The 27902-nt window shown below is 42.1% G+C and overlaps 1 protein-coding gene across 4 annotated transcripts; it reads left to right on the forward strand.

Annotated features, from left to right (window-relative positions):
* Positions 1–35: 35 nt before the first annotated feature.
* SULT4A1 (sulfotransferase family 4A member 1) lies at positions 36–27884 on the forward strand. 4 transcript variants are annotated; one of them, XR_012691425.1, is made up of 9 exons: positions 36–345; positions 6201–6331; positions 13032–13112; positions 14006–14132; positions 14945–15039; positions 16030–16168; positions 16935–17012; positions 25148–25238; positions 27246–27884. XR_012691425.1 is itself a non-coding variant. In XM_075210274.1 (8 exons), exons 1-8 carry the CDS (start codon positions 177–179, stop codon positions 27356–27358), a joined length of 933 nt encoding a protein of 310 aa, XP_075066375.1. In that variant the 5' UTR covers positions 36–176; the 3' UTR covers positions 27359–27884. The 4 variants fall into 4 exon arrangements, 2 of the variants coding, with proteins under 2 accessions (XP_075066375.1, XP_075066376.1); XR_012691426.1 differs by lacking the exon at positions 16935–17012; XM_075210274.1 differs by lacking the exon at positions 25148–25238.
* The last annotated feature ends 18 nt before the right edge of the window (positions 27885–27902 follow it).

Genomic DNA, 27902 nt, shown 5'->3' on the forward strand with positions numbered 1-27902 from the left:
CCCTGCACTGGCTCCAGTGAGCGCCAGGGGGAGCTACTGAGGACGTTTGCAGCATTCTCAGCATCGCATTACATCACCGTGCTCAGTGCATCCAGCCATCCCAGCATCTTTTACCCACTGAACCCCCCCAGACTAGCCCCAACCTGCTGCTGCTCGCCCCCCAGCATCACCTGAGCATGGCAGAGAGTGAAGCTGAGACCCCCAGCACTCCGGGAGAGTTTGAGAGCAAGTACTTTGAATACAATGGAATTAGGCTACCCCCCTTCTGCAGGGGGAAAATGGAGGAAATTGCTGACTTCCCTGTCAGAGAGAATGACGTCTGGATTGTCACATACCCCAAATCAGGTAAATGCATTTAAAAAAAAAAAAAAAGAAACATATCAGATTTTTTGCAGTTCTCTGCAGACTGCACTATAGATCTGCACAGCACTCAGTCTGCCATCAATGGAGAACTGACAGCTAGTGATAAGGGCGTCTGTCTGCAGAATGAGCCAGGAAAACTTTAATTACCTCTGATCTGATGCTCCAGTATAATGAGATCAGAGAGGGGGCTGCAGGTCTAGGGGACAGAGAGGGGACTCTGCTGACATAAGACACCATCATTGGGGTATTCCTCCAGACAGTGACATCTTGCCATACTGTGTACTGTGCACACTATGTCATTATTAACCTATGCACTGCTGACATGGGAAACATATAGATTCTGTATGATGCAAACAGAGCTTAGTGTCAGTTTATTTTCCTGACTATAACAGTTAGGGAAACAGTATGATTTATTTTTTTTATAGAATATTCACAATTGTGTGTCTTGCAGGTTATATCATATTTTTCTTACACTTGGCTGACTTTGATAGGGAATTGCATTTTCAAGTCATCTTGTATCATTGGATATTGTGATCCAGAACTTTCAGCCGTGTTTTATCATAATTAGTCCAAATATTAATCCTGTCTTGTTTCTATCATAAATAATAATATTCCGTGTTTTGGAATGGTTCTTTACAGTCAGGTCAAACAGGAATGCTTTACGGATGATCTGGATTTGATGTGACCTTGTTCATTTCAGCAATGATTGATCAATCTTCTTTCCCAAACTTCAGGGAGGTGGGGGGTCTTGAATAGATTAAACATTGGTAGACATGGCTTTTTAGGTTTTAAAATGACTAATGATTGGAATTCTAGAAATAAAGGGTCGATTGTATCTATAAGTTATGTAATAATTTCATTTAAACGCATTTATTTGTCAAAATAGATTTTTTTCTATAGGTGTATAAAATATAACATAATCTGTGCAATTAATTTAATTGGGAAAATTAAGTCATTTTTCTATTACTGTGTGCACTGCTTTGTTCAACACTGACCCTTTAGTAAATTATTTAAGTCTGTGTTTCTCATCTATCGCATACTTGCCAACTTTTCCTCATTGGCTTCAGCGAGATCCCGGGGGAGGTGGGGGAGCGGGGTTTGACGAACTGCATAATTTTTGCCCTGCCTCCTAAACGATTGTCACAATTTTGGCCAATTACATCAGGGGGTGGAGCTAAGATGACGCAATATTTGCGTCATTAAGCCACGCGCCCGCCACCAATCTATTGCGAGGGCGAGAACCGGGAGGTTGCTCTGCTCCCAGAAATGCGGGAGTCTCCCGGACATTCCAGGAAAGTTGGCAACTATGCGTTAAAGAAAAGCAGCTAATGAATCTCTACAGACTGAAGTGTATTTTACATTTCTGTCGCCATTACTGAAGTCATGTTGTCTTACCTGTCAGTCTTTGATTAAATCTTGGTCTCCATGAAAATGGCCACTTCCATAGGGATCAATACATGGACATAGGACACAATTTCTGAACTGTGTCATCATGCCACAGATGGCGAAGCCGACCACGTCTTGTACTGGCTCAGTATCAGGGAGAATGCCAGACTCTTCAGGGAGTGAGGGAGATCACCCCTATTTCAGGGAGTCTCCCTGACATTCCGGGAGAGTTGGCAAGTATGATCTATCGGTGATGACGTTGTTACTGCGGACATGAAAGAGGGTACATTGCAACTAAATTTCACTATGGCTCCCATTTGGGGGCACGTGCCAGCTCGGACAGATCTAAAATATGAAACTGTCTGATCCCTATAGGAAAAGCATTGTCTGTACACACATTTTAATGCACTGACCAGATGAAGATTGTTTGCTGTATTTTTGGCCTTGCCAGCGTTTGAAACAAACGTCAGTGTATAAAGACAGCACATTTCCCATAGAGGTCAATTATTCCTATGAGCACCAGTTACTGTACAAAGAAAACTGCTGACCACCATCATACTACTTTATTATATATACAATAAAATCTTCTTTTTGCCTGCTAGTTTTGCCCGCTGCTAAATGGTCAAAGCATTGGGCTATCTGCTTTGGTTTCAAATCAGTAGAGACTAATTACATCTCTAATAATGTGGGGGGGGGGGAAACCATATAGGAATGTGGGGTAGGTCCATTCAATAAAATTGGCTCATTCACTTTAATGAGGATTTCTACATGTAGGGTACAACCGCATTGAAATGAATGGGGAAAACTACAATATTTAGAGGGTAAGTGCCTTATTTTTTTCAAACAACCCAAAATCAGTTAAAATCACCACAATTTGCTTGAGTTTGAAAGAAAAAGAGTCAGAAGAAAATCAAGGTTGTGTAAATAAAAATAGATTGACATTAAATTTAACACAACTTTTGCAACAATATTTTGGTTTCTTATCGTATAATATAAATGGTACCAATTATTGGGATATTTTCTGAACTTTTAAATTGTTCTAATCTTATGTGTGTATTCTGTGTAATTAGGATAGCGTGTCAGCGGAAATTTGCAGGTGCTTTAATAAATAATGAGAGATCAAACATTACTGTCTTTATTTATTTAATATAGGCCTTGAAACATATTTGATTGGAATGAAAATGGGGCATTTTTTCCCCAAAATCGAGCTCTTTTTTTTTACGTGTGTGGTCTATGTTTATTGGAGAAGAAAATATCAACTTACAGAAAATTATTGGTAGCAAAACAATCAGATGCAGGTCAGCAAAATAAAAAAAATTGCAAATAACAGTATAGACGAAACCCTGGATCCTAAAATAATTAAATGTTTTATTGATATAGGGAAATATACCATCCCCTACACACAGTGTAGGCAGCCATTTTGTGAGCTGACTCCATATTCACGACCATGCAGCCAATCAATTCACATAGAAGCATTGACATACAAAGTGTCTTAGGCTTCAGTGATGTCACTGGTTCCACTTAATACAAAATGGCTGCCTCCTTATTTTTTTCCAACATAGACAATCCTTTTGCTTCAGGCACCAGATCTGCATATCCGTTCTTTATTTGGCTGCTGAAAAGCCTCCGTCTGACTTGTGTGACATGATTTGTTTTGAAAACATTTCCCTATGGGGACTACGTTACATAATGGCTGTCCAAATTCTAGCCGCCGCGCACATACTTTGACAAGCTGTAAAAACCAGTTCACAGTTCGTTGTGTTTATAATTTGGTAGTGACAGGATAAAAGTGCTCATTTGACATAATAAAAAGCGGTTTATAATGTTTTGCTTGACAGATGAGCTTACAATTAACATTCCTGAGCTCTTATCGTATTGATGCAGTAAAGTCTTGTTTAGGTTGAGCCCAATCTATGTGGAGTTTGTATGTCTCCCTGATTTGCATGGGTTTCCTCCAATTTGGAAGTGGGCAAAGCTAGAAGTTGGTAGCCGGAATGTTCACGGCAGTACAAAGTATTTCAGGATATGCGTTTGCCACTAGTGTGACTGTGTAAGTGAGGATCAAGCAGCATGTGACAGGGATAGTGTCATGATGTGAGGTATTAAAGTATTTTCATCGTTTTCCAATAAGCATTGCGATTTCTTGTGGTTCCAGAGCACAAACTATTTATTTAGCAAAAGCAAAGGTTTAGCAGTTCCATAAATAAGATACAGTACAATACAGCCGATACCAAATAAATACATACATACGCTGCGCCCTCTGCTGGATCCAGCTAGAACAGTCCTTCAGTCCAGAAGACTGTGGTCAGTGATGACTGTTTTATCTGGTCCCAGGAAGCTGTATATATACACTCAGTGATACAGAGAAAACAATACAGATGATGTAGCTTGTTTCTATAGGTCCAGGCTTCAGGAGGGTCCAGTGTAATGCAGGTCATAGGCCAGTTAAAACAACCCCCTCCAAAGGTGGGGGTCTACTCTCCAGATGATGACTCATATTTTCCCGCCCAGAATCCAGTTTAAACTAGTCTATTTACAATACACAGTCAGTATCATTTTAAACATTTATGCCCTAACATCGCTAACTAGAGTATGCAATGTGCGATCCCTTCGGCGAATTAATCAGACAACTGCGGATAAATAGGGGATTAAAATGATACTAAACATGCAATATTTCCTGTAACCTGAACCTTAAATATCACTAAAGTGTATATATAACCTTATAATATATATAACTATAAACCAAATACCAGCTGCTCATAAACTGTGGAATGGAACCATTATAAATATGAAATATATAAATAAATGAATGTGAGAGTGCGAGTGTATGCGTGCGTATTTTATCGTGCAATCGCGCCATGACACGTAACACGTGGCGTACTGATCGCAATCGCACGGTAAAACAATATTAATCAATATACTTTCTTTCATCCAATTATACGACTTCGACAGAGGAGAGGAATGGTGCTAAGCAGGAAGAAACAGACATAGATGACTGAAAGTTAGATAGTGGAAGGAGCAGGTTCCTCAACAGCACATAATAGAGATTTGATGTTAATAATTAGACACGTGGGAAGACTATGGTGTCAAACAAGCCTCTATATAAAACAACGTTCATGCATCCAACTAGACATCCTCTCGGGGATTCTTGCCTTCAACTCCTCACTGGTCTCTCAATTTAGCAGTCACTGTAGTGATGTAGGAACTCCTGTAGTACCAATGCACGGCTAGGGATTATAGCCAGCTCTCCTCTAGTGCTCAGAGGTCATTACAGAGGGTGGCCAGCAGAGGTCCTCACTAATTGTAAGTACCAAGACCTTGTTGAATCGAGCAAATAAAGGGGTATCCAAGGGGGAATTCCCAACCAAAGTACCAAACAAAAACAAACTAAAGCCCCAGAGGCTGCTATATTCATCAGGTTTCCTCATGGCCTCATTAGTTCTGTAGGTTCAGCGATACAGAACCGTCAAATCAAATTAGTTTTCCAACTTAAATTGGCAGAGGAGGGTTTGATCATAAGCCACAGTCTCTTGATTGCAGATTTTGATTGGCCCTCCTGCTTACACCCCCTTGCAAGCCACTGTCTGTTAATTCCCTCTTTTGATTGGTCTCCCCTGGTTTTTGTCTGGGCCTGTAAGTTGAGCGGAGGAGGACGGGACAAAGAGATTATCCCAGGTTCAAAAATGTCATCTCTATAAATCTGGACGGCAGAACGGCATAGTGGACAGAGGACAAGTCTTTGAAACTTGCAAATAATAAGGGATATTATACACAAGTAGAACACAATATTTTCATGGTTGTAAAACAAACTGATATGTTTTTTGTGTTTTCCGTTGTTGTCAGTGGAATTTTGAACAAAGTATTAGAAGCAAAGAATTCCATATTTTCATTCATTTAACATTCTGTAATCACTTCCTCTCATCTCTGCCAGTAAATATAAGTATCAGAGATCTGTATATAGAACATAGTTTTCACATATCAGGATAATAATATTTGTCTCCAAGCGGATTTTATATAGGATAATTATTTTTCAATTAAAGTTGATACTACTGCATTTGCATTTAGTAGACATGAGGTATGAGGTTCACATGTGAGGTGTGGTGTTAATAACGGGCTGCATCTGATTGCCCAGCTTAAATTTTGCATAGAAACCTTTCAGTTAATGATTGGGCCAAATAACCAGATGAAAGGAATAGATTTTCTAAAGATTCTAAAAGGAAAAGTGGAGGTGTTGCCCATAGCAACCAGATTCTAACTATCATTTATCTAGTACATTATAGGAAATGATAGGTAGAATCTGATTGGTTGCTATGGGCAACACCTCCACTTTTCATTTTTTGGAAGGTTTGATAAATCTAGCCCTAAGTGTTTATAGCTACATTAAGATACAGCTGTAATATCTACATGTTCCTCACTATGTAATTTAATTTGTTTTGGGATTTATTTGGCAGGAACCAGCTTGCTGCAGGAAGTGGTATATCTGGTGAGCCAGGGGGCGGACCCCGATGAGATAGGACTGATGAACATTGACGAGCAGCTGCCCGTCTTAGAGTACCCGCAGCCCGGTCTGGATATCATCAAGGTATGTCCTGCGTGCCAGTGTGTCCGTCAATCTGTATTGTATTTTTATTATTATTAAATTGTATTTTGTCTTTCTTACAATAAAGTCCTATCCCAGGTGTTAGGCAGCCGTATTTTTAAAGTGTAACTCATGTGACATTAAGTTTGTAATGTCCAAAAAAGTAACTTAGTTTGGAAAAACAAATCTAAGATCAAATTTCCAATAATTGTGTTAATAGGAATGTATCAGGATTAATAAAATAACCATGCTGAGATAAAGAATTTGTCAGAAAACAGGAAAGTAGAGGTTTTTATTATAGAGCAAATCTTATCATTTGTGTCTTATACGGTAGCAGCACTATAATGTATAATGCTCAAATGTCAGTTTCTAGTTTCCTGACTTAAAAACAAAACTTTATTAAGTTACCAAAATGACAAAAAAATTCTTTCTTTCAAGCAGTTAGTGCGTTTCATCAACTGCCTACAGCCAAAATAATCTAGATTCCCAATAGTGACTTGCTCTTTAACTACAGGGTTCCTAGAGGTCGGTGCCACTTACGGATGCAGTTCACGGTGGCTCAGTGGTTAGCACTTCTGCCTCACAGCGCTGGGGTCATGAGTTCAATTTTCGTCCATGACCTTATCTGTGTGGAGTTTATATGTTCTCCCCGTGTTTGCGTGGGTTTCCTCCGGGTGCTCCGGTTTCCTCCCACACTCCAAAAACATACTGGTAGGTTAATTGGCTGCTATCAAAATTGACCCTAGTCTGTGTGTGTGTGTGTGTGTGTGTGTTAGGGAATTTAAACTGTAAGCTCCAATGGGGCAGGGACTGATGTGAATGAGTTCTCTGTACAGAGCTGCGGAATCAGTGGTGCTATATAAATAAATGATGATATGCAGGTCCTGCTTCGTAGTGTTGCCGACTTCTTGTGTCACTCCCTTTTGTGGTGATGCAGCTGTCATCCTTGAATGTCACAACATTGCCTTGTTTTGTGAGTTTCCTCACTGGCAACAGGATGCTTTCAAGACGAGGTACATATAGTATCTTTATCTCTCCAGTACGTGTAGGGTAGACCGAGCTAGCGTTCCTTTATCCCTTCCATACATTCAGCATGCTTTGCATCTCCACGACTGAAGTGTTACCATTCTCCTTTATATCACATCTGTTAGTATTTTGCTTCATCAGTGAATTTGTTCCAGCTTTCCAGACTCCTTTTTCCCTTTTTTTGTTTAAAAAACAAAAACAAAACAAAATGATGTTTTAAATAATACTTTAACAAAAAAATACAATACAGTAGTCATCACAATAAACATGAAAACAACAAATAATCTGCATAAATGTTTTTATAATAGAGAGATTATTTTCAGCTATCATCAGAAACGTCATCAACATTTATTTATATAGCGCCAGCAGATTCCGTAGCGCTTTACAATTGGGAACAAACACAGTAAGAAAATAATACTGGGTAATACAGACAGATGGGTGAGAGGACCCTGCTCAGGAGCTTACAATCTATGGGATATCAGATATATGTTTGAGAATTTCAGGAGTCCAGAACAGTGATGGACAACCTGATACGCTTCAGGGGCCCCAGATACTGACCTCTAACCTTTAAAAGGGCCACAAAATAAGTTATAACAATACAATGAATCACAGAAAGACACCTACCTGTAATAACATATCAGCAGGTATTTTCATGTAAGACAAACGTGTTACATATTATAACAAACACATCTGACAGTTCAACGAGCAGATTTCCACCAGCTATTGAAAGTTAAGTGTAAGGCTACAAAAGTCACAATGCAGTTCTGTGCGTCTGTCCGTCAACCTGGTGCGGTAACGTTTTTAATGTACCTCTTGATAGAGAGTGTCTGCTTACATGTGGTAGACTAGAGGAATGGTCAAGAGAGTGGTAACTACAGCTTAATGCCAAAAATACAAAATCATGCACTTGGGTCTCAAAAACCCAAAGGCTAAATCCAGCATTAATGACACTATAATGGAAGCTACTGAAGAGGAAAGGGATCTAGAAGTCACTATTTCAGGTGACATAAAAGCAGGTAAGTAATGTAACAAAGCAATGAGGAAGGCAGGTCAGATGCTTGGTTGTTGAGGGAGAGGAATCAGTAGCAGAAAGAAAGAGGTAATAATGTCACTGTATAGGTCATTGGTACGTCCTCATCTAGAATACTGTGTTCAGTTCTGGAGGCCGTATCTCCAGAAGGATATAAATACATTAGAGACTGTACAAGGAAGGGCAACTAACATGGTGCATGGCCTACAGCACAAAACTTACCCGGAAAGACTAAAATATCTTAATATGTATAGTTTGTAGCAGAGAAGGGAACCGGGGGACATGATAGAAACTTTCAGATATATTAAGGGTTTTTATAAGGTGCAAGAGGGCTTAAGCTGTGAGCTTAGGTTGATGCATCATCATCAGTTATTTATATAGCGCTACTAATTCCACAGCGCTGTACAGAGAACTCACTCACATCAGTCCCTGCCCCATTGGAACTTACAGTCTAAATTCCCTAATATAGATACACGCACACAGAGAGACTAAGGTCAATTTAATAGCAGCCAATTAACCTACCAGTATGTTTTTGGAGTGTGGGAGGAAATCGGAGCACCCGGAGGAAACCCACGCAAAAACGGGGAGACCATACAAACTCCTCACAGATAAGACCATGGTAGGGAATTGAACTCATGAACCCAGTGCTGTGAGGCAGAAGTGCTGACCACTGAGCCATTGTGCTGTCCGTAGCAGGCGGTAGCTGGTGAAGGTTCGGAGGGCAGTATGTGACTGTTGTCCATCACAGGTCTAGAACCGCCGGAAGGATATCAGTTTTCACTGACAATGATAACAGCTTAGACAAACTACACATTCAACAAGAGCAACGTTTAAAAAACACCTCCAATCCCCCAATGAAATTTTATTTTTACACCCCTCTCCGGCTATTAATTGTGGCAGTCCTCACTGGTATGACGGTTTGACAAAGAGTCAGAATGAATCATCTGCACTCTCTCTTACTGTCAGGCAGTCACATATTTTACTGCAGCGCTCTCAGTCTCACGAGTGAGATATGATTAAACCCTTATCTTGCAAGACTAAGTTTTGCCCCAGAGGTGGCTGCCTGACACACTGAAAGCTATGGCTGCGGCATTATCTCTCTGCCACTAGACCACCGCCAGGCTGCTGCCTGGGAGCCGGCTCGACCACAGGTAAGTACTGAGTATGAGTGATGGAAGCAATTCAGTCGGGGGCCTGCCATGATCTGGGGGAGAATCAAATGGGGTATCAAATAGCGGAGATAGCCCATGATATAGGGGAGAATGAGTTTCAGGCTGGGAGCTTATCAGCCTTGTTCTGGTAAGAATCAATTTGGAGGTTAATTTGGGGGCTTATCATGATCTTGGTGAACGTTAAATTGTGGAGATCAGTTTGTGGGTAAATCAGACATGACCTGGGATAGAATGAATGAGCAGGGCATGACCTTGGTGAAAATAAATATGGGGGAGGCATTACCTGGGGTAGAGATTGGTATAGAATGGTGTTTATGAGGGGTGGGGCTGGGACAAGGCTGGGGTTGGGGCTTATAAGTTTAAAATTTGCAGCGCCTCATTACCTCTTTCCAATCTCAGAAAGTTGTGAGGTATTATAATGTCAATTATTTTAAGATTCATGTCTAGGTATGGGAACTCTTGTATGTGTGTATATATATATATATATATATATATATATATATATATATGTGTATATATATATATATATAAATATATAAAAGCAAAAACAGACATAGATCCTATGCACTCACCATGTACAAACTGGGGTGCAAGAGGGGGTTGCCCACATTTTTTTTTTTTTTTAAACATATTTTATTAGGGAGATTTTTCAATTTTCAAAACAGTGTAAGGATTAAGTTACATTGATCAAACAACAAATACCTTGCAAATGAGAAGAACAATGTGAACTTTTGTCAATAAAAGTAGAAACATAGAGAGGGAAAGAAAAGAGAGAAAGCGGGGGACAGGGGAAGGGGACAGGGGAGGGGGGGGGAGGCAAGGGGGAAGGAAAGGAAAAGATGTTAGTATGGTAAGAGGGGGAAGGAAGAGGGGCACCTGACTTGGCATCTAGATGTGTTACCGGTGTATACCATATATTGAACGTCTTCTGACGCTATATACATTAGTCTCCATTCTAATCGGGCCTTGGTTGTTCTGCACCACAAGAGGTGAGCCAAGGATCATTGAGAATGCTTGTAATGTGCTATATGTCTGCCATATTCTGTTGATAATTTCAGGCAACGATGGGGATTCTAGATGTTTCCAATTTGCTGCTATTGCGCATTTAGCTGCATTGAGTATATAGCCCATAAGCGCCATTGTATATTTGTTAACGTCCGGTATAGGCCTATGTAATAGTGAGTATGAGGGGCAGGGGGGGGAGTTTTACTGAGGTGACTGTTAATTAAATTGTGAATTTTCCGCCAGAATTCCACAAGTCGCGGACAGGACCACCAGATGTGTTGGAATGAGCCTTCTTGCCCACATAGTCTCCAGCATTGACTAGAGGAGTCAGGATATATGGCTTTCAAGCGGGTTGGGACTAAATACCATCTATATAAGAGCTTATACGAGTTCTCTTTAGTACGGACACAGATAGAGCTCTTGGTGACTCGTGACCTGATCTTAGCCCATTCCTCTATCTCCAGTTCAACGCCAAGGTCTTCTTCCCACTTCAGCTCATAGCGATCTTTGGCAGGTTGACGAAATGCCACCATGATGCTGTAAAAAGTAGAGATTAAACCAGTGGGAAGGGATTTACGTCTGCAAAAAGTTTCTAAGGGTGTAAGTTGGTATATAAGCTTAAGCGTTGGGATTGATTGATATAAGTGTCTCAACTGAAGGTATTGATAGAAACGGTCATGGGGAATGTCATATCGTCGTTGTAGGTCAGCAAATTCGGGGAATATCCGCATGGGCGCAATGTCGATAATGAATCTTAGACCTCGTCCGGACCAGTAGTGGGGTTGCCCACATTTTATAGACAAGAAAACATGGATACTCTGTAGTCTCCAGACACATAATTAATGCTATACCAAGTACTGTTCTATATTAAAAACAGGGAATGTACTTTCTACATTCTTTACATTTATTAATTCCAACTTGTGTCAGGTGAGTCCCAGGTGTCCCACGGCTGCTAGTGCTTGGGAAAGTCTTGCCTTTAAAAGCTGTGTGCAGGTAAGTCTTAAGCCCAGATAAATAGCATAGCATTTGATCATGTTAGGACTGGCCAGAATGGGAAGACTTTGGCGTCAGTTGGTCAGCTTAACATATATTGCAATATGTGGAACTAACATTCCCTGTTTTTAATATAGAACAGTACTTGGTATAGCATTAATTATGTGTTTGGAGAGTGCAGAGTATCCCTGTTTTCTTGTGTGTATATATATATATATATATATATATATATATATATATATATATATATATATATATATATACACAAGATAACCCGTGCATGATGCATTCTAATCAAATCAAGCTACTTAAGGTGTTAAAAAGGTTCTTGTCATGCATTTGGGCCTAGCCCAGGCCTCCTCAGGGGAAGAGCGTTACTTCCCGACGCAAGCACCCTTTTTTAACGTGGTTTTGTCCACATGTCACCACCTCATCATTTTTCTCCATCACCTCATCCTTCATCTTCATCGCCACATCCTTCATCAAGCTACTTAAGGTGTTAAAAACTCTCCACTGTCACCCCCGGCAACCATCAACCACTCCCAACTGTCACTTCTCCTTCAAGAAATATATAGGTCAGTGTATAACTCTGCCCAGCAGGTGGCGCTGCAGCTTGTTTTTTTGTTTTTTTCACACACGCCACTAGGCATTTATATAGTAGATGTTATTAGTAACTGTTTTATATAAAGCAAATTGTGTTTTAGGTTTACTGGCCCTATAATGTAACAGTTAAAGATCAGTTAAAAAAAAACCAGTAAATAATTATCTGAAGAGTTCTGAAAATAATGAACAAGTTTTTACTTATTTCTATAACTAAGATATCAAGTGAATGTTGTTTGCCTTATTTGACTTGCGAGCCGGCTGTGTGATCTCTCTATCCCATCTATAGACAGTACTGTCAGATAATGAGTGATAACGGAGCTACCTGCTGGTTTCAAATTAGGAAAAGTAATAAAGTAATTGAAAATGAGGAGAAACGTTGCAGTTATAACACCTGTTTAAAAAATATAAATATAATTTAAACACAATTTTGATAATAGTGTCTCTTTACCCATCGTAATAGTTTCTGATTGCATACAACAAGTGATAATCATGCGATTAAGAGGTAGATTTACTGAAGCTTCTAAAAAGGAAAAGTGCAGATGTTGCCCATAGCAACCAATCAGATTCTAGCTATCATGTTCTAGACCAGGCCTGTCCAACCTGCGGCCCTCCAGGTGTTGTGAAACTACAAGTCCCAGCATGCCCTTCCAGCTATCAACTGGTTGTCTACGGCAAAGCATGCTGGGGCTTGTAGTTTTCACAACACCTGGAGGGCCGCAGGTTGGACAGGCCTGTCATAGACTAAATAACAGCTAGAATCTGATTGGTTGCTATGGGAAACACCTGCACTTTTCCTTTTTAGAAGTGAAGTAGATTGGAATTGATGTTGTTTATAGGACATGGTTATTATGGCTGTATATGTGTTTTGATCCAGGAACTGACATCACCTCGACTTATCAAGAGTCACCTCCCATACCGGTTCCTGCCGTTGGATCTGCACAATGGAGAGTCCAAGGTAATTGTGAGGCCGGACTCACTTCATGCTGTGTTGGGGATATTTTCTCTTTACTTACTAAGGTTGAAAATCTTTTATATATATATATATATGTAGTCTTCAATTTTAAGGTGGTAGATACTTTTTAAAGGGGAATAGTTAAAAAAATGTAATTTTGCTTCATCTTGTTCTATTTATTTGTAACCCCCTTGTTATGTAATGATGACAAGATGTCTAATGTCTTTTGTTTGCAAAAACAAATTAAAAAAAATGTCAATTACCTATTACATGAGGACTTGGGTGCTACTGACCCCTGCTGGCCAAGGCAATACTTGCCTGGAGAATTTTTAGGCAGGGATAAAATGGGTTTGGATGGACAGTAGACATAGGGGTATATTTACTAAACTGCATGTTTGAAAAAGTGGAGATGTTGGCTATAGCAACCAATCAGATTCTATCTATCATTTATTTAGTACATTCTACAAAATGACAGATAGAATCTGATTGGTTGCTATAGGCAACATCTCCACTTTTTCAAACCTGCAGTTTAGTAAATATATCCTCTAGTGTTCATTGCTTCCTGTGTCCTCCCAAAATGCATTTCCAGGCTGTTATGCCTCTTACCCAGCAGTCTTCCTCCGCTTATAAAATCCCCCTCCTATCTGTCTCCTTCTCCCTTTCTACCACACTTTGTTACCAGAGTCCAGGATTCCGTTGGTGTTGACGTTTGGGCATGGCGCAGTTAGACATATAGACCCAATACAGAGAATAATTCCTGGTTCCAATAACTTACAAGTTTAAGTCTTGCACAGGTCACTGGGCACCTAGTAAATACAACTGTATCCGACGGCCAATGGTCTCGATTTAAATGATGTTTGAAATCCAAGTTCATCACAAGTACTTGTTTTTTGCAGGTTATCTATATGGCTCGCAATCCTAAAGACCTTGTAGTGTCCTATTACCAGTTCCACCGCTCCCTGAGGACCATGAGCTACAGAGGAACTTTCCAAGAATTCTGCCGGAGATTCATGAACGACAAATGTGAGAAAACACTTTCCACCTTTTATGAAGGGGAGGGGGGAGCCAGGCAGGATTCTCTCTACAGGAAGACTGTGTCACTATTGTTAGAGCTCATCAGTGTAGGACAGGGGTTCCTGCTTAGCTTTTACAGTGCTGTAGAAGCAGCCCCACCAAGGCATTGGAAAAAAAGTTAGGGAGGGTTTTAAACAATTTACTACGGACAAATATGCAATAAAATGTCATGTTTCTGGGGAGCAACATGACTTTATCATTTTTACTCACTTGGTGCATGACAGGTTTATAGATAACCTTTGCAATTTCTACTTTCCATTTACAGAAGAATATCAATCAAAATGTAAACGTTAGTATTTGGCGGAGTTCACTATGTTAAGACGGATGATAGAGTTTTCCTTTCCTGCTTTTTAGTGAATGCTCCACCATGCTGTAGTCCAGGTGTGGCCAACCTGTGGCTCTCCAGGTGTTGTGAAACTACAATCCCCAGCATGCTTTGTCAGTAGATAGCCAGCTGATAGCTGCCAGGGCATGCTGGGACTTGTAGTTTGACAGATTGCCACAAGTTGGCCCGGCTTGTTCTAATGTTTACTAACACAGCTCACCTGCTTCCATCAGACTGCGGTGCTGTCAGTACTCCTTCCCTGTGTATCTAAAACTACATTTTACATTTTGTGCAGAGTTCTCCTTTAATAACAGTTCTCATTTACATGTGTAGAAATCCGATACATTACATGACAAACGACAAAGGTTATTTTGCTGGCTATACTTACTGTGGTTGTGTGAAAGCTCCACTCATTCTGGTCTCTTTGCGCTCACAGTGGGCTACGGATCATGGTTTGACCACATCCAAGAATTCTGGGACCACCGCTTTGATTCTAATGTGCTTTTTCTGAAGTACGAAGATATGCACAAGGTGAGGACAACCTATCGTCCAAGTCCTCGGAAAGTACGTCAGGGAGGCTCTTGGAATGTTTCAGCAACGTATGGCAGTGTTATACTGCGTCCGTATTCCACTTTTGCAGTCCAAGTTGTCGCCCTGAGGTGACATTTTCGTTGACTGTGTCTGTGTGAATCCATGTAAAATTTGACCTCTATATTTTCATGCTGAAAAGCAGAAATTTAACACGTTATTTATTGTCTGTCAAAACATTTACTCATGTGTTGGCGATGTTGCATAATTAATGTTTATTTATAAATACACTTACTGTACATAAGCTGAGGTGTATTACCTCCCTAGACGACTATCCATACTCATTTGAAGTTAGCCCCTTCCATATTTCTTGACTTTTTTTAATTTAATCTGGCGTTATAAATACAGCCAATTTTGTTCAAGAACAGCTATTTTGCATATCCGTCTCTCTAATTACCCTTCACACTTACAAGACCAATAGATGGTGTTTATTATTTCAGCTTCTGACTAAGCTACTCGGATTCAATACACCTCTTTTGGTATTGGGCGCTGAGGGTTGACATATACTTACCGGACTCATTTTGTTAATCGTCTGCATTTAGTAATAAAATTATTTAGTTTCCATGTCAACTAGAGTGTTTCCTCTTGCCATGTAAACAATTTATAATAATGGTTTTGTACTTAATACAGTGTTTTATTGAAAGTGGATTTGTCACCTTGACAAGTGGAGGCAGCCATTTTGTGGGAGGAAATAATATTCATTAGGAACCAGTACCTCATGAATATAAGCCAGACCTCATGAATGTTAGTCAGGCACTGCCTCAGTGATGTCACTGCTTCCGATTAGCCAAAATGGATGCCTCCACTGTGTGCAGATGGCAAGTCCACTTTAATGTTGTATATTAATATAATTTTGAACATAGTAAGGTTGTTGTACTTTATACATGTACAGGGCTGTACTTACTGATGTATATTGTCTGCGTCTCTTACCAGGACCTCGCCACAATGGTGGAACAGTTGGTGAGATTTCTGGGTGTATCGTATGATAAATCTCAGCTGGAATCCACGGTAGAACATTGCCACCAGCTGATTGACCAGTGCTGTAATGCGGAGGCCCTCCCTGTTGGCAGAGGTGCGTGTTAACCCTTCCCCCCCCCCCCCGTGTTATATTAAAAATAATATCAGGAATATTTCATTCCTTCTAACTCACAAAATTAGCATCTGACAAGGCTGAAAAAACACCATGTTGTGCGCATATCAATTAAAGTATGATTACAAACATTAAGGGCTAGATTTACTAAACTGTGGGTTTGAAGAAGTGGGGATGTTGCCTATAGCAACCAATCAGATTCTAGCTGTCATTTATTTAGTGCATTCTACAAAATGACAGCTAGAATCTGATTGGTTGTTGTAGGCAACATCCCCACTTCTTCAAACCCGCAGTTTAGTAAATATACCCCTAAGTGATGAATTTATAAAGGGGCGATTTCCGTGAAAACTCAGTCCCTGCATATACAAATTTCCTTCTCGGCTTTGGCAGAGCTGCACAAGTGTGTGTACAGATAGCGCTCACGTTACTATTCAAACAATGCGCCATATTGGGTAGAATTCCGCAGTTAGTGGACTTTTTAAACAATACTATGTGCTATACAAATGTTACACAGACACTAACAAACCTGGGGGGCTGGCGGTAATTTTTGCAGGAGTGTATGCTGAAGAATTCTTGTTACATTATAACTAAAACTTATTAGAGCTCCATTTTTTAAATGTTCCTCAACTACTATTAAACTATAAAGCCCAGACAATTAGAATATATAGTACAAATTGCATTCAATATACAAAGAAGAGAAATTGTACTGTGCAGTTTGTCAATACTGAATAATAGGGACATTTCTTAGGACAAAACTTTCCAGGAAAACATGTTGAAAGCCTGAGAGTGTTCCTGGAAAATAGGGACCGATGGGAACTCTACAACGGTAAGTCTGAGACCAGACTCCAGTGATGCTGATGTACCTCATTGTAAGGGGACGGTGGGGGGAACCCACATGAGATAAGAAAAAATATTTCAATGTAATTGAAAAAAATATATATTGTGTGTCATTACACAACCCACTTCCCACCTTCTTGGTTTCTGGTTTGGAGGCCTGAACCATCTTAGGTGTGCCCACTGGGCCATAGGTTCTTATTGACGGGCCAAGTCAGGCAAAAGTATATCAGGGGTTGGTTAATCTGCAGCTTCTTCAACTGTGGTGCATCTACTAAACAGGCATAGGTTGCTATATATGTACAGTACAGTAGATCCCCATCTCATGCCAGTACAAGGTTCTCCCATCCCATTCCAGTACAAGTTTCTCCCATCCCATTCCAGAACAAGGTTCCTATTCCAGTACAAGGTTCCTCATCCCATTCCAGTACGAGGTTCTCCCATCCCATTCCAGTACAAGGTTCCCCATGCCATTCCAGTACAAGATTCTCCCATCCCATTCCAGTACAATATTCTCCCATCCCATTCCAGTACAAGGTTCCCCATCTCATTCCAGTACAAGGTTCCCCCATTCCAGTACAAGGTTCCCCCATCCCATTCCAGTACAAGGTTCTCCCATCCCATTCCAGTACAAGATTCTCCCATCCCATTCCAGTACAAGATTCTCCCATCCCATTCCAGTACAAGATTCTCCCATCCCATTCCAGTACAAGATTCTCCCATCCCATTCCAGTACAAGATTCTCCCATCCCATTCCAGTACAAGATTCTCCCATCCCATTCCAGTACAAGGTTCTCCCATCCCATTCCAGTACAAGATTCTCCCATCCCATTCCAGTACAAGGTTCTCCCATCCCATTCCAGTACAAAGTTCTCCGTCCCATTCCAGTACAAAGTTCTCTGCCCTATTCCACTACAAGGTTCCCCATCCCATTCCAGTACAAGGTTCCCCATCCCATTCCACTACAAGGTTCCTCATCCCATTCCAGTACAAGGTTACTCATCCCATTCCAGTACAAGGTTATCCCATCCCAATCCAGTACAAAGTTCTCTGTCCCATTCCAGTACAAAGTTCTCAGTCCCATTCCACTACTAGGTTTCCCATCCCATTCCAGTACAAGGTCCCCCCTCCCATTCCATTACAAGGTTCTCCCATCCAATTCCAGTACTAGGTTCCCCCATCCCATTCCAGTACAAGGTTCCCCCATCCCATTCCAGTACAAGGTTCCCCCATTCCAGTACAAGGTTCCCCTATCCCATTCCAGTACAAGGTTCCTCGTCCGATTCCAGTACAAGGTTCTCCCATCCCATTCCAGTAAGAGGTTCTCCCATCCCATTTCAGTACACGGTTCCTCATCCCAGTCCAGTACAAGATTCTCCCATCCCAGTCCAGTACAATATTCTCCCATCCCATTCCAGTACAAGGTTCTCCCATCCCATTCCAGTACAAAGTTCTCCCATCCCATTCCAGTACAAAGTTCTCCGTCCCATTCCACTACAAGGTTCCCCATCCCATTCCAGTACAAGTTTCCCCATCCCATTCCGGTACAAGGTTCCTCATCCCATTCCAGTACAAGTTTCCCCATCCCATTCCACTACAAGGTTCCCCATCCCATTCCAGTACACGGTTCCTCATCCCATTCCAGTACACGGTTCCTCATCCCATTCCAGTACAAGGTTCCCCCATCACATTCCAGTACAAGGTTCCCCCATCCCATTCCAGTACAAGGTTCCCCCATCCCATTCCAGTACAAGGTTCCTCGTCCGATTCCAGTACAAGTTTCTCCCATCCCATTCCAGTAAGAGGTTCTCCCATCCCATTCCAGTACAAGGTTTCTCATCCCATTCCAGTACAAGGTTCTCCCATCCCAATCCAGTACAAAGTTCTCTGTCCCATTCCAGTACAAAGTTCTCCGTCCCATTCCACTACTAGGTTTCCCATCCCATTCCAGTATAAGGTCCCCCCTCCCATTCCAGTACAAGGTTCTCCCATCCAATTCCAGTACTAGGTTCCCCCATCCCATTCCAGTACAAGGTTCCCCCATCCCATTCCAGTACAAGGTTCCCCCATTCCAGTACAAGGTTCCCCTATCCCATTCCAGTACAAGGTTCCTCATCCGATTCCAGTACAAGGTTCTCCCATCCCATTCCAGTAAGAGGTTCTCCCATCCCATTTCAGTACACGGTTCCTCATCCCAGTCCAATACAAGATTCTCCCATCCCAGTCCAGTACAATATTCTCCCATCCCATTCCAGTACAAGGTTCTCCCATCCCATTCCAGTACAAAGTTCTCCCATCCCATTCCAGTACAAAGTTCTCCGTCCCATTCCACTACAAGGTTCCCCATCCCATTCCAGTACAAGTTTCCCCATCCCATTCCGGTACAAGGTTCCTCATCCCATTCCAGTACAAGGTTTCTCATCCCATTCCAGTACAAGGTTCTCCCATCCCAATCCAGTACAAAGTTCTCTGTCCCATTCCAGTACAAAGTTCTCTATCCCATTCCAGTACAAAGTTCTCTATCCCATTCCAGTACAAAGTTCTCCGTCTCATTCCACTACAAGGTCCCCCCTCCCATTCCAGTACAAGGTTCTCCCATCCAATTCCAGTACTAGGTTCCCCCATCCCATTCCAGTACAAGGTTCCCCCATCCCATTCCAGTACAAGGTTCCCCCATTCCAGTACAAGGTTCCCCTATCCCATTCCAGTACAAGGTTCCTCGTCCGATTCCAGTACAAGGTTCTCCCATCCCATTCCAGTAAGAGGTTCTCCCATCCCATTTCAGTACACGGTTCCTCATCCCAGTCCAGTACAAGATTCTCCCATCCCAGTCCAGTACAATATTCCCCCATCCCATTCCAGTACAAGGTTCTCCCATCCCATTCCAGTACAAAGTTCTCCCATCCCATTCCAGTACAAAGTTCTCCGTCCCATTCCACTACAAGGTTCCCCATCCCATTCCAGTACAAGTTTCCCCATCCCATTCCGGTACAAGGTTCCTCATCCCATTCCAGTACAAGGTTTCTCATCCCATTCCAGTACAAGGTTCTCCCATCCCAATCCAGTACAAAGTTCTCTGTCCCATTCCAGTACAAAGTTCTCTATCCCATTCCAGTACAAAGTTCTCTATCCCATTCCAGTACAAAGTTCTCCGTCTCATTCCACTACAAGGTTCCCCATCCCATTCCAGTACACGGTTCCTCATCCCATTCCAGTACACGGTTCCTCATCCCATTCCAGTACAAGGTTCCCCCATCCCATTCCAGTACAAGGTTCCCCCATCCCATTCCAGTACAAGGTTCCCCCATCCCATTCCAGTACAAGGTTCCCCCATCCCATTCCAGTACAAGGTTCCTCGTCCGATTCCAGTACAAGTTTCTCCCATCCCATTCCAGTAAGAGGTTATCCCATCCCATTTCAGTACACGGTTCCTCATCCCAGTCCAGTACAATATTCTCCCATCCCATTCCAGTACAAGGTTCTCCCATCCCATTCCAGTACAAGATTCTCCCATCCCATGCCGGTACAAAGTTCTCCGTCCCATTCCAGTACAAAGTTCTCCGTCCCATTCCAGTACAAGGTTCCCCATCCCATTCCAGTACAAGTTTCCCCATCCCATTCCGGTACAAGGTTTCTCATCCCATTCCAGTACAAGGTTCTCCCATCCCAATCCAGTACAAAGTTATCCGTCCCATTCCACTACAAGGTTCCCCATCCCATTCCAGTACACGGTTCCTCATCCCATTCCAGTACACGGTTCCTCATCCCATTCAAGTACAAGGTTCCCCCATCCCATTCCAGTACAAGGTTCCCCCATCCCATTCCAGTACAAGGTTCCTCGTCCGATTCCAGTACAAGGTTCTCCCATCCCATTCCAGTAAGAGGTTCTCCTATCCCATTTCAGTACACGGTTCCTCATCCCATTCCAGTACAAGGTTCCCCCATCCCATTCCAGTACAAGGTTCCCCCATCCCATTCCAGTACAAGGTTCCCCCATCCCATTACAGTACAAGGTTCCCACATCCCATTCCAGTACAAGGTTCCTCGTCCGATTCCAGTACAAGGTTCTCCCATCCCATTCCAGTAAGAGGTTCTCCCATCCCATTTCAGTACACGGTTCCTCATCCCAGTCCAGTACAAGAGTCTCCCATCCCATTCCAGTACAATATTCTCCCATCCCATTCCAGTACAAGGTTCTCCCATCCCATTCCTGTACAAGATTTTCCCATCCCATTCCAGTACAAAGTTCTCCGTCCCATTCCACTACAAGGTTCCCCATCCCATTCCAGTACACGGTTCCTCATCCCATTCCAGTACACGGTTCCTCATCCCATTCAAGCACAAGGTTCCCCCCATCCCATTCCAGTACAAGGTTCCCCCATCCCATTCCAGTACAAGGTTCCCCCATCCCATTCCAGTACAAGGTTCCTCGTCCGATTCCAGTACAAGGTTCTCCCATCCCATTCCAGTAAGAGGTTCTCCCATCCCATTTCAGTACACGGTTCCTCATCCCAGTCCAGTACAAGATTCTCCCATCCCATTCCAGTACAAGGTTCCCCCATCCCATTCCAGTACAAGGTTCCCCCATCCCATTCCAGTACAAGGTTCCCGCATCCCATTCCAGTACAAGGTTCCTCGTCCGATTCCAGTACAAGGTTCTCCCATCCCATTCCAGTAAGAGGTTCTCCCATCCCATTTCAGTACACAGTTCCTCATCCCAGTCCAGTACAAGATTCTCCCATCCCATTCCAGTACAATATTCTCCCATCCCATTCCAGTACAAGGTTCTCCCATCCCATTCCAGTACAAGATTCTCCCATCCCATTACAGTACAAAGTTCTCCGTCCCATTCCACTACAAGGTTCCCCATCCCATTCCAGTACAAGTTTCCCCATCCCATTCCGGTACAAGGTTCCTCATCCCATTCCAGTACAAGGTTCCTCATCCCATTCCAGTGCAAGGTTCTCCCATCCCAATCCAGTACAAAGTTCTCTGTCCCATTCCAGTACAAAGTTCTCCGTCCCATTCCACTACAAGGTTCCCCATCCCATTCCAGTACACGGTTCCTCATCCCATTCCAGTACACGGTTCCTCATCCCATTCCAGTACAAGGTTCCTCCATCCCATTCCAGTACACGGTCTCCCATCCCATTCCAATACAAGGTTCCCCCATCCCATTTCAGTACACGGTTCCACATCCTATTCCAGTACACAGTTCCTCATCCCATTCTAGTACAAGGTTCCCCATGCCATTCTAGTACAAGGTTCCCCATCCCATTCTAGTACAAGGTTCCCCATCCCATTTCCGTACAAGCTTCATCCATCCCATTCCAGTACAAGGTTATCCCATCCCATTCCAGTACAAGGTTCTCCCATCCCATTCCAGTACAAGGTTCCCCTTCCCATTCCAGTACAAGGTTCCCCATCCCATTCCATTACAAGGTTCCCCTCCCATTCCAGTACAAGGTTCCCCCCTCCCATTCCAGTACAATATTCTCCCATCCCATTCCAGTACAAGGTTCTCCCATCCCATTCCAGTACAAGATTCTCCCATCCCATTACAGTACAAAGTTCTCCGTCCCATTCCACTACAAGGTTCCCCATCCCATTCCAGTACAAGTTTCCCCATCCCATTCCGGTACAAGGTTCCTCATCCCATTCCAGTACAAGGTTCCTCATCCCATTCCAGTGCAAGGTTCTCCCATCCCAATCCAGTACAAAGTTCTCTGTCCCATTCCAGTACAAAGTTCTCCGTCCCATTTCACTACAAGGTTCCCCATCCCATTCCAGTACACGGTTCCTCATCCCATTCCAGTATACGGTTCCTCATCCCATTCCAGTACAAGGTTCCTCCATCCCATTCCAGTACACGGTCTCCCATCCCATTCCAATACAAGGTTCCCCCATCCCATTTCAGTACACGGTTCCACATCCTATTCCAATACACAGTTCCTCATCCCATTCTAGTACAAGGTTCCCCATGCCATTCTAGTACAAGGTTCCCCATCCCATTCTAGTACAAGGTTCCCCATCCCATTTCCGTACAAGCTTCATCCATCCCATTCCAGTACAAGGTTATCCCATCCCATTCCAGTACAAGGTTCTCCCATCCCATTCCAGTACAAGGTTCCCCTTCCCATTCCAGTACAAGGTTCCCCATCCCATTCCATTACAAGGTTCCCCTCCCATTCCAGTACAAGGTTCCCCCCTCCCATTCCAGTACAAGGTTCTCCCATCCCATTCCAGTACAAGGTTCCCCCATCCCATTCCAGTACAAGGTTCCTCATACGATTCCAGTACAAGGTTCCTCATACGATTCCAGTACAAGGTTCTCCCATCCCATTCCAGTAAGAGGTTCCCCATCACATTCCAGTACAAGGTTCCCCATCCCATTCCAGTACAAGGTTCCCCATCCCATTCCAGTACAAGGTTCCCCATCCCATTCCAGTACAAGGTTCCCATCACATTCTAGTACAAGGTTCCCCATCCCATTCTAGTACAAGGTTCCCCATCCCATTTCCGTACAAGCTTCATCCATCCCATTCCAGTACAAGGTTCCCATCCCATTCCAGTACAAGGTTCCCCATCCCATTCCATTACAAGGTTCCCCATCCCATTCCAGTACAAGGTTCCCATCACATTACAGTACAAGGTTCCCATCACATTACAGTACAAGGTTCCCATCACATTACAGTACAAGGTTCCCCATCAGATTACAGTAGAAAATATCTGACAAAATAAGAACAAGAAAACCAGGACTGTCCTGGGAAAAACTGGGACACAGACCTGCCCATCTCATCAGCTGAGGGTCTTCATATTCTCCATCTGCATTTTATCATGTGGAAGTATAGGTAGCAAATCCCAGAAATGCATTTATTTCTTCCATGCATATTTCTATTTTGTTATTTCTTTGTTTTTTTATTGGTCTGTTTCCACATCTCACCTTTGATCTGCTTGAAGATCGGCCTTCAGCAACCCATGGTTCTCTAGCTGCTGTGGTACTACAAATCCCAGCATGGCAGACAGAACTTTTCACAACATCTTCAGAGCACCAGGGCATATTGGGACTTGTAGTTCGGTGGCAGCTGGAGAGCAAACGTTTGCCGACTTCTGTTTTAAGTAACTATTTGTTATTAAAATATATTAAAAGTATTTCGAAAGCAAGGATGGTTGAGAGCTCAACTATGTCCCATGAAACTCAGCTGGCTCAGAGGAAAGGAAGGAGACGGCTGAGCATCTTGCCAGTGTCTGCTATACACATTTTATGTATTTATTTATCCCTGGCTCAATTTTAAATGAATATAGAATCACAGCTGTTCTCAGCCGGTACTGATTATTATTATTGATGTATTAAAGGGGATGGGAACCCCTCACCGTGATTGGCTGCAAGACATCAGTGGGCGTACACCTCCAAAGAGGGCATTCCACGATTGGGTGTGAGTGTCACGTGACCAGCTCACTTCCTACTCTGGTACACCCACTTCATCCCATCGCCAATCTCCATAAATACTGCGATGCAGGCGGTGGTTTCATCTTATGTAAAGAGAAAATATAAGAATAAAAAAATAATATCTATTTCCTATTTTTGGATAAATGGTCAAGAAAAGAAAGGACATTGAGTAATTTTGCACCTGGAACCTCATTTCCGTGCACATTTAGGGGGAGAGTCATTTGCCGGTGATGAGGTACGCGGACATTGTGCCGCGCACTTTGCCGTCAATTATGGTAGAAATCTCTTCTTATTTTCCCTCGCACCACTATGGAGAATAAGTAAAAATGAGCGGAGGTTTCTGTGACGTGTCTCGCGGATGTTCCGGAGACACTTCGTGGCTAACTGAATCTCCCCCTTACAGTAATATTAATGGGGTTTGCCATGATTCCCCCAGAAATGTATAATTGTTCATAAACTCTAATTTTCAATAATATTTTAGTTAAATATTTGCTCATTATCAGGTCCTTTTAAAATAATAACAGTCATCAATGTTATAGGATTCCCTTTAATTTTATGTTTTCATTTTTTTTATATATTTGTTTATTGCTTATTTTTTGGTGTTACATTAATTTACTTTCATTTTCCTTTGAATGTTGTCTGTTTTTTTTTTAAGTTCTATTTTTGCTTTCTTTTAGCCCATTGGTTGTTTTCATTCTGAAGAGCTGTCAGAGAGATTTGAGCATTCAGTTCATTAGCTTGTAGTTCATGTTTGCCAGCGGGTATCAGGTGGGTATCTCATGTATAATGCAAGGTTGTTTCATGGAGAAAAACACCAGGCAGCTCTGCTACCTGTATAATAATAATGGTTGAAGTGGTTACCACCCAAAGCTGCTCTCCGGATTTAGTTACCCATAATTGAGATAGCGGATCTATGTCATATCCAAGGGAACGTTAATAAGCAATAAGTTAAACTAATCTGAAGATGGGTATGGACCCACAATATACCCGGTTTCCACAGCTATTACTCGAGACCAGAAACATATTTATTTCATACATTAATAAAGCAATATGTTGATTTCATACTATTCAAGCAGAGATGTTCTTATCATTTTACACTTTATACATTCTAAATGTACCTTAGAAAATACTGTACGGATTTCCAACTAGTTGTGAGGCTGAAATATACTTTATGCTGCATCTAAGCAAAAGCTTTGTCAACCTTCTAATCATAATCAAGATGGGAGGAGATGAATTGGGATAGAGAGAAACAATCCCAAATAGTCGTAGATCAAATATATAAATAGATAAAACATACTGGTATTGCAACGAGTGGTGTAAGTGGGGGTATACGGGTGTATGTCAAACTGCCACTTCTCCTATGGTCTTCATTGTAAAGCTGGGTACACACTACAGAATTTTCCACCAACTTTTTATGCCAATCGATTTTACATGCGATCGATGGTCGGATCGCTCAGTCCATGGACTGCATACACACTAGCCTTGTTTAGGACGATAAAGGGAAGAGCGGACGTCCCTTTAGCGACTTTTTACAGCCATGTTGTCGTGAGCAATGACTGTAATTTCTTACTCACTGTTGTGGATCGGTCGGAAGTTTATACACACTACACAGCGGAAACGAGATTGGAACGAAAATATTTAACGGTGCGACCAACCAAATGAGGCGACAATCGTCCACTTGGGCAGACTTTCAACCATGGTGCCACAAGACACACTGACTCGACTTTTGAACGAGCGGTCGTATGTCGGCCTATTGAGCCGATTATTGGACGAAAACCGTGTAGTGTGTACCCAGCTTAACACTATCACATATCGGTCACTTACAATATCTATCTATCTATCTATCTATCCATACATAGTGGTATAAGTGGGGGGTATACGGCCGTATGTCAGTTTAGCGATTCATTTACTGTTCCAGACATTATTTTCATTTGAGACCATGACATCTAAATTTTGGGATTTTAAAGAGAACTTGTCACCTAAACACCTACTTGTCTACTTTTTTTGGGTGTGGCCCGATGATGTGAGTCATTAAGGCCCCGCTTAAGAAGAAAGATAAGCAGGATGGGGAAGGTGGCCTAGTGGGCAAGCATGCCTAAACACAGGGCAGGCAGCCAGCTTGTGGATTGAAACAAGATTGTTGAAAATGTAGCCTATCAAATTATCAGCAAAACAACGCCTGCTAATTACTCATAAAGTGTCTCATGGATACCACTTGTAGTTGAAGAAAATAAAAATTAGATCTGCATTTATCTTGTACTCATTGTTTTTATAAATAAAAAATTAGACTTAAAAACTGAAAACAATATATACCACATACAAGGTTTATTTATTTTTTCTTTAAATAGAATGTTAAATAACTTTTAAGCATGCATCTTTTTCTTAGCGGGCCTTCTATAGATCTTCTTTTCCAAATATGAAGGGCAACAAGTATGGCTGCCGGTCACACACACACAGGCTTACAGCTCTCAGCATGTCATGTGATGGCAGAAGGGGGTGGAGGAAGGGGAGGACTTTACAGTACGCAAAGCTCAGAGCGGGGTTGCAATGCTTCTCTGCTCATTACATTATGTGCCAGGTGACTGTGGTTGCCATGGTAGTCACATGACACTGTGCAGAATCATAAATCATTTATATCACCCTGAAGAATAAAAACCAAGAAAATAATTACCTGCACATTGATTTATGTTAAATAACACCCCTCTCATTTTTTCATGGCACTGCGGCTTTAAGTATGGTTAATACTCAATCCTGCTCTTTTTATTTTCCTTTCAGGGAGAGTCGGCCTGTGGAAAGATATTTTCACTGTTTCCATGAACGACAAATTCGACCTGGTGTACAAGCAGCGGATGGGAAAGTCTGACCTCACCTTCGACTTCAGCTTATAGAAAATGCATGCATTATTATACCCATGTATTAGCTAGGCAAGCTTACAGCCTCTGTTTATACCTGCCGCACAATATACTGTAATTATCCTGTGTTCTATTATCACTGGAGACCATTCCCGGGCAGCTGCCTGTCTCTCAGTATTTCATTGCTTATATTTGGTTAACTCCTGCAGTGCTGGAGCAGTGACTGCTGGGAAAACGAAACACTGTCAGAGCAGGAGGAATCTAACAGAGTCAGCTTAAGGACCGGAAACCTGGGGCAATGGATTAGTTCTAATGTATATGGTACCTGTGATGCAGTTGAAGCGTGTACTCGCTATCTCTTTTTCTTGTGGGGTAAATAGTTCTATGGTTTTTCTATCGCTTTTAAATGGAGATTATTGTCAGAATCTTGGATAAATGGAGGGTGACCAACCGATGCTGAATGCTGTGTGTGAAGAGCATCTCAGGGCTTTGTCGTTGCATTGGTTGTATGGTTTGTGTAATCATTCAGTACAAATAAAAATCCTGATCTTATTTATCGACATTGGTTGCTGTTATTCAT

This window comes from Mixophyes fleayi, chromosome 4 (assembly GCF_038048845.1).
Source record: "Mixophyes fleayi isolate aMixFle1 chromosome 4, aMixFle1.hap1, whole genome shotgun sequence".
In the NCBI taxonomy this organism is placed as follows: Eukaryota; Metazoa; Chordata; class Amphibia; order Anura; family Limnodynastidae; genus Mixophyes; species Mixophyes fleayi.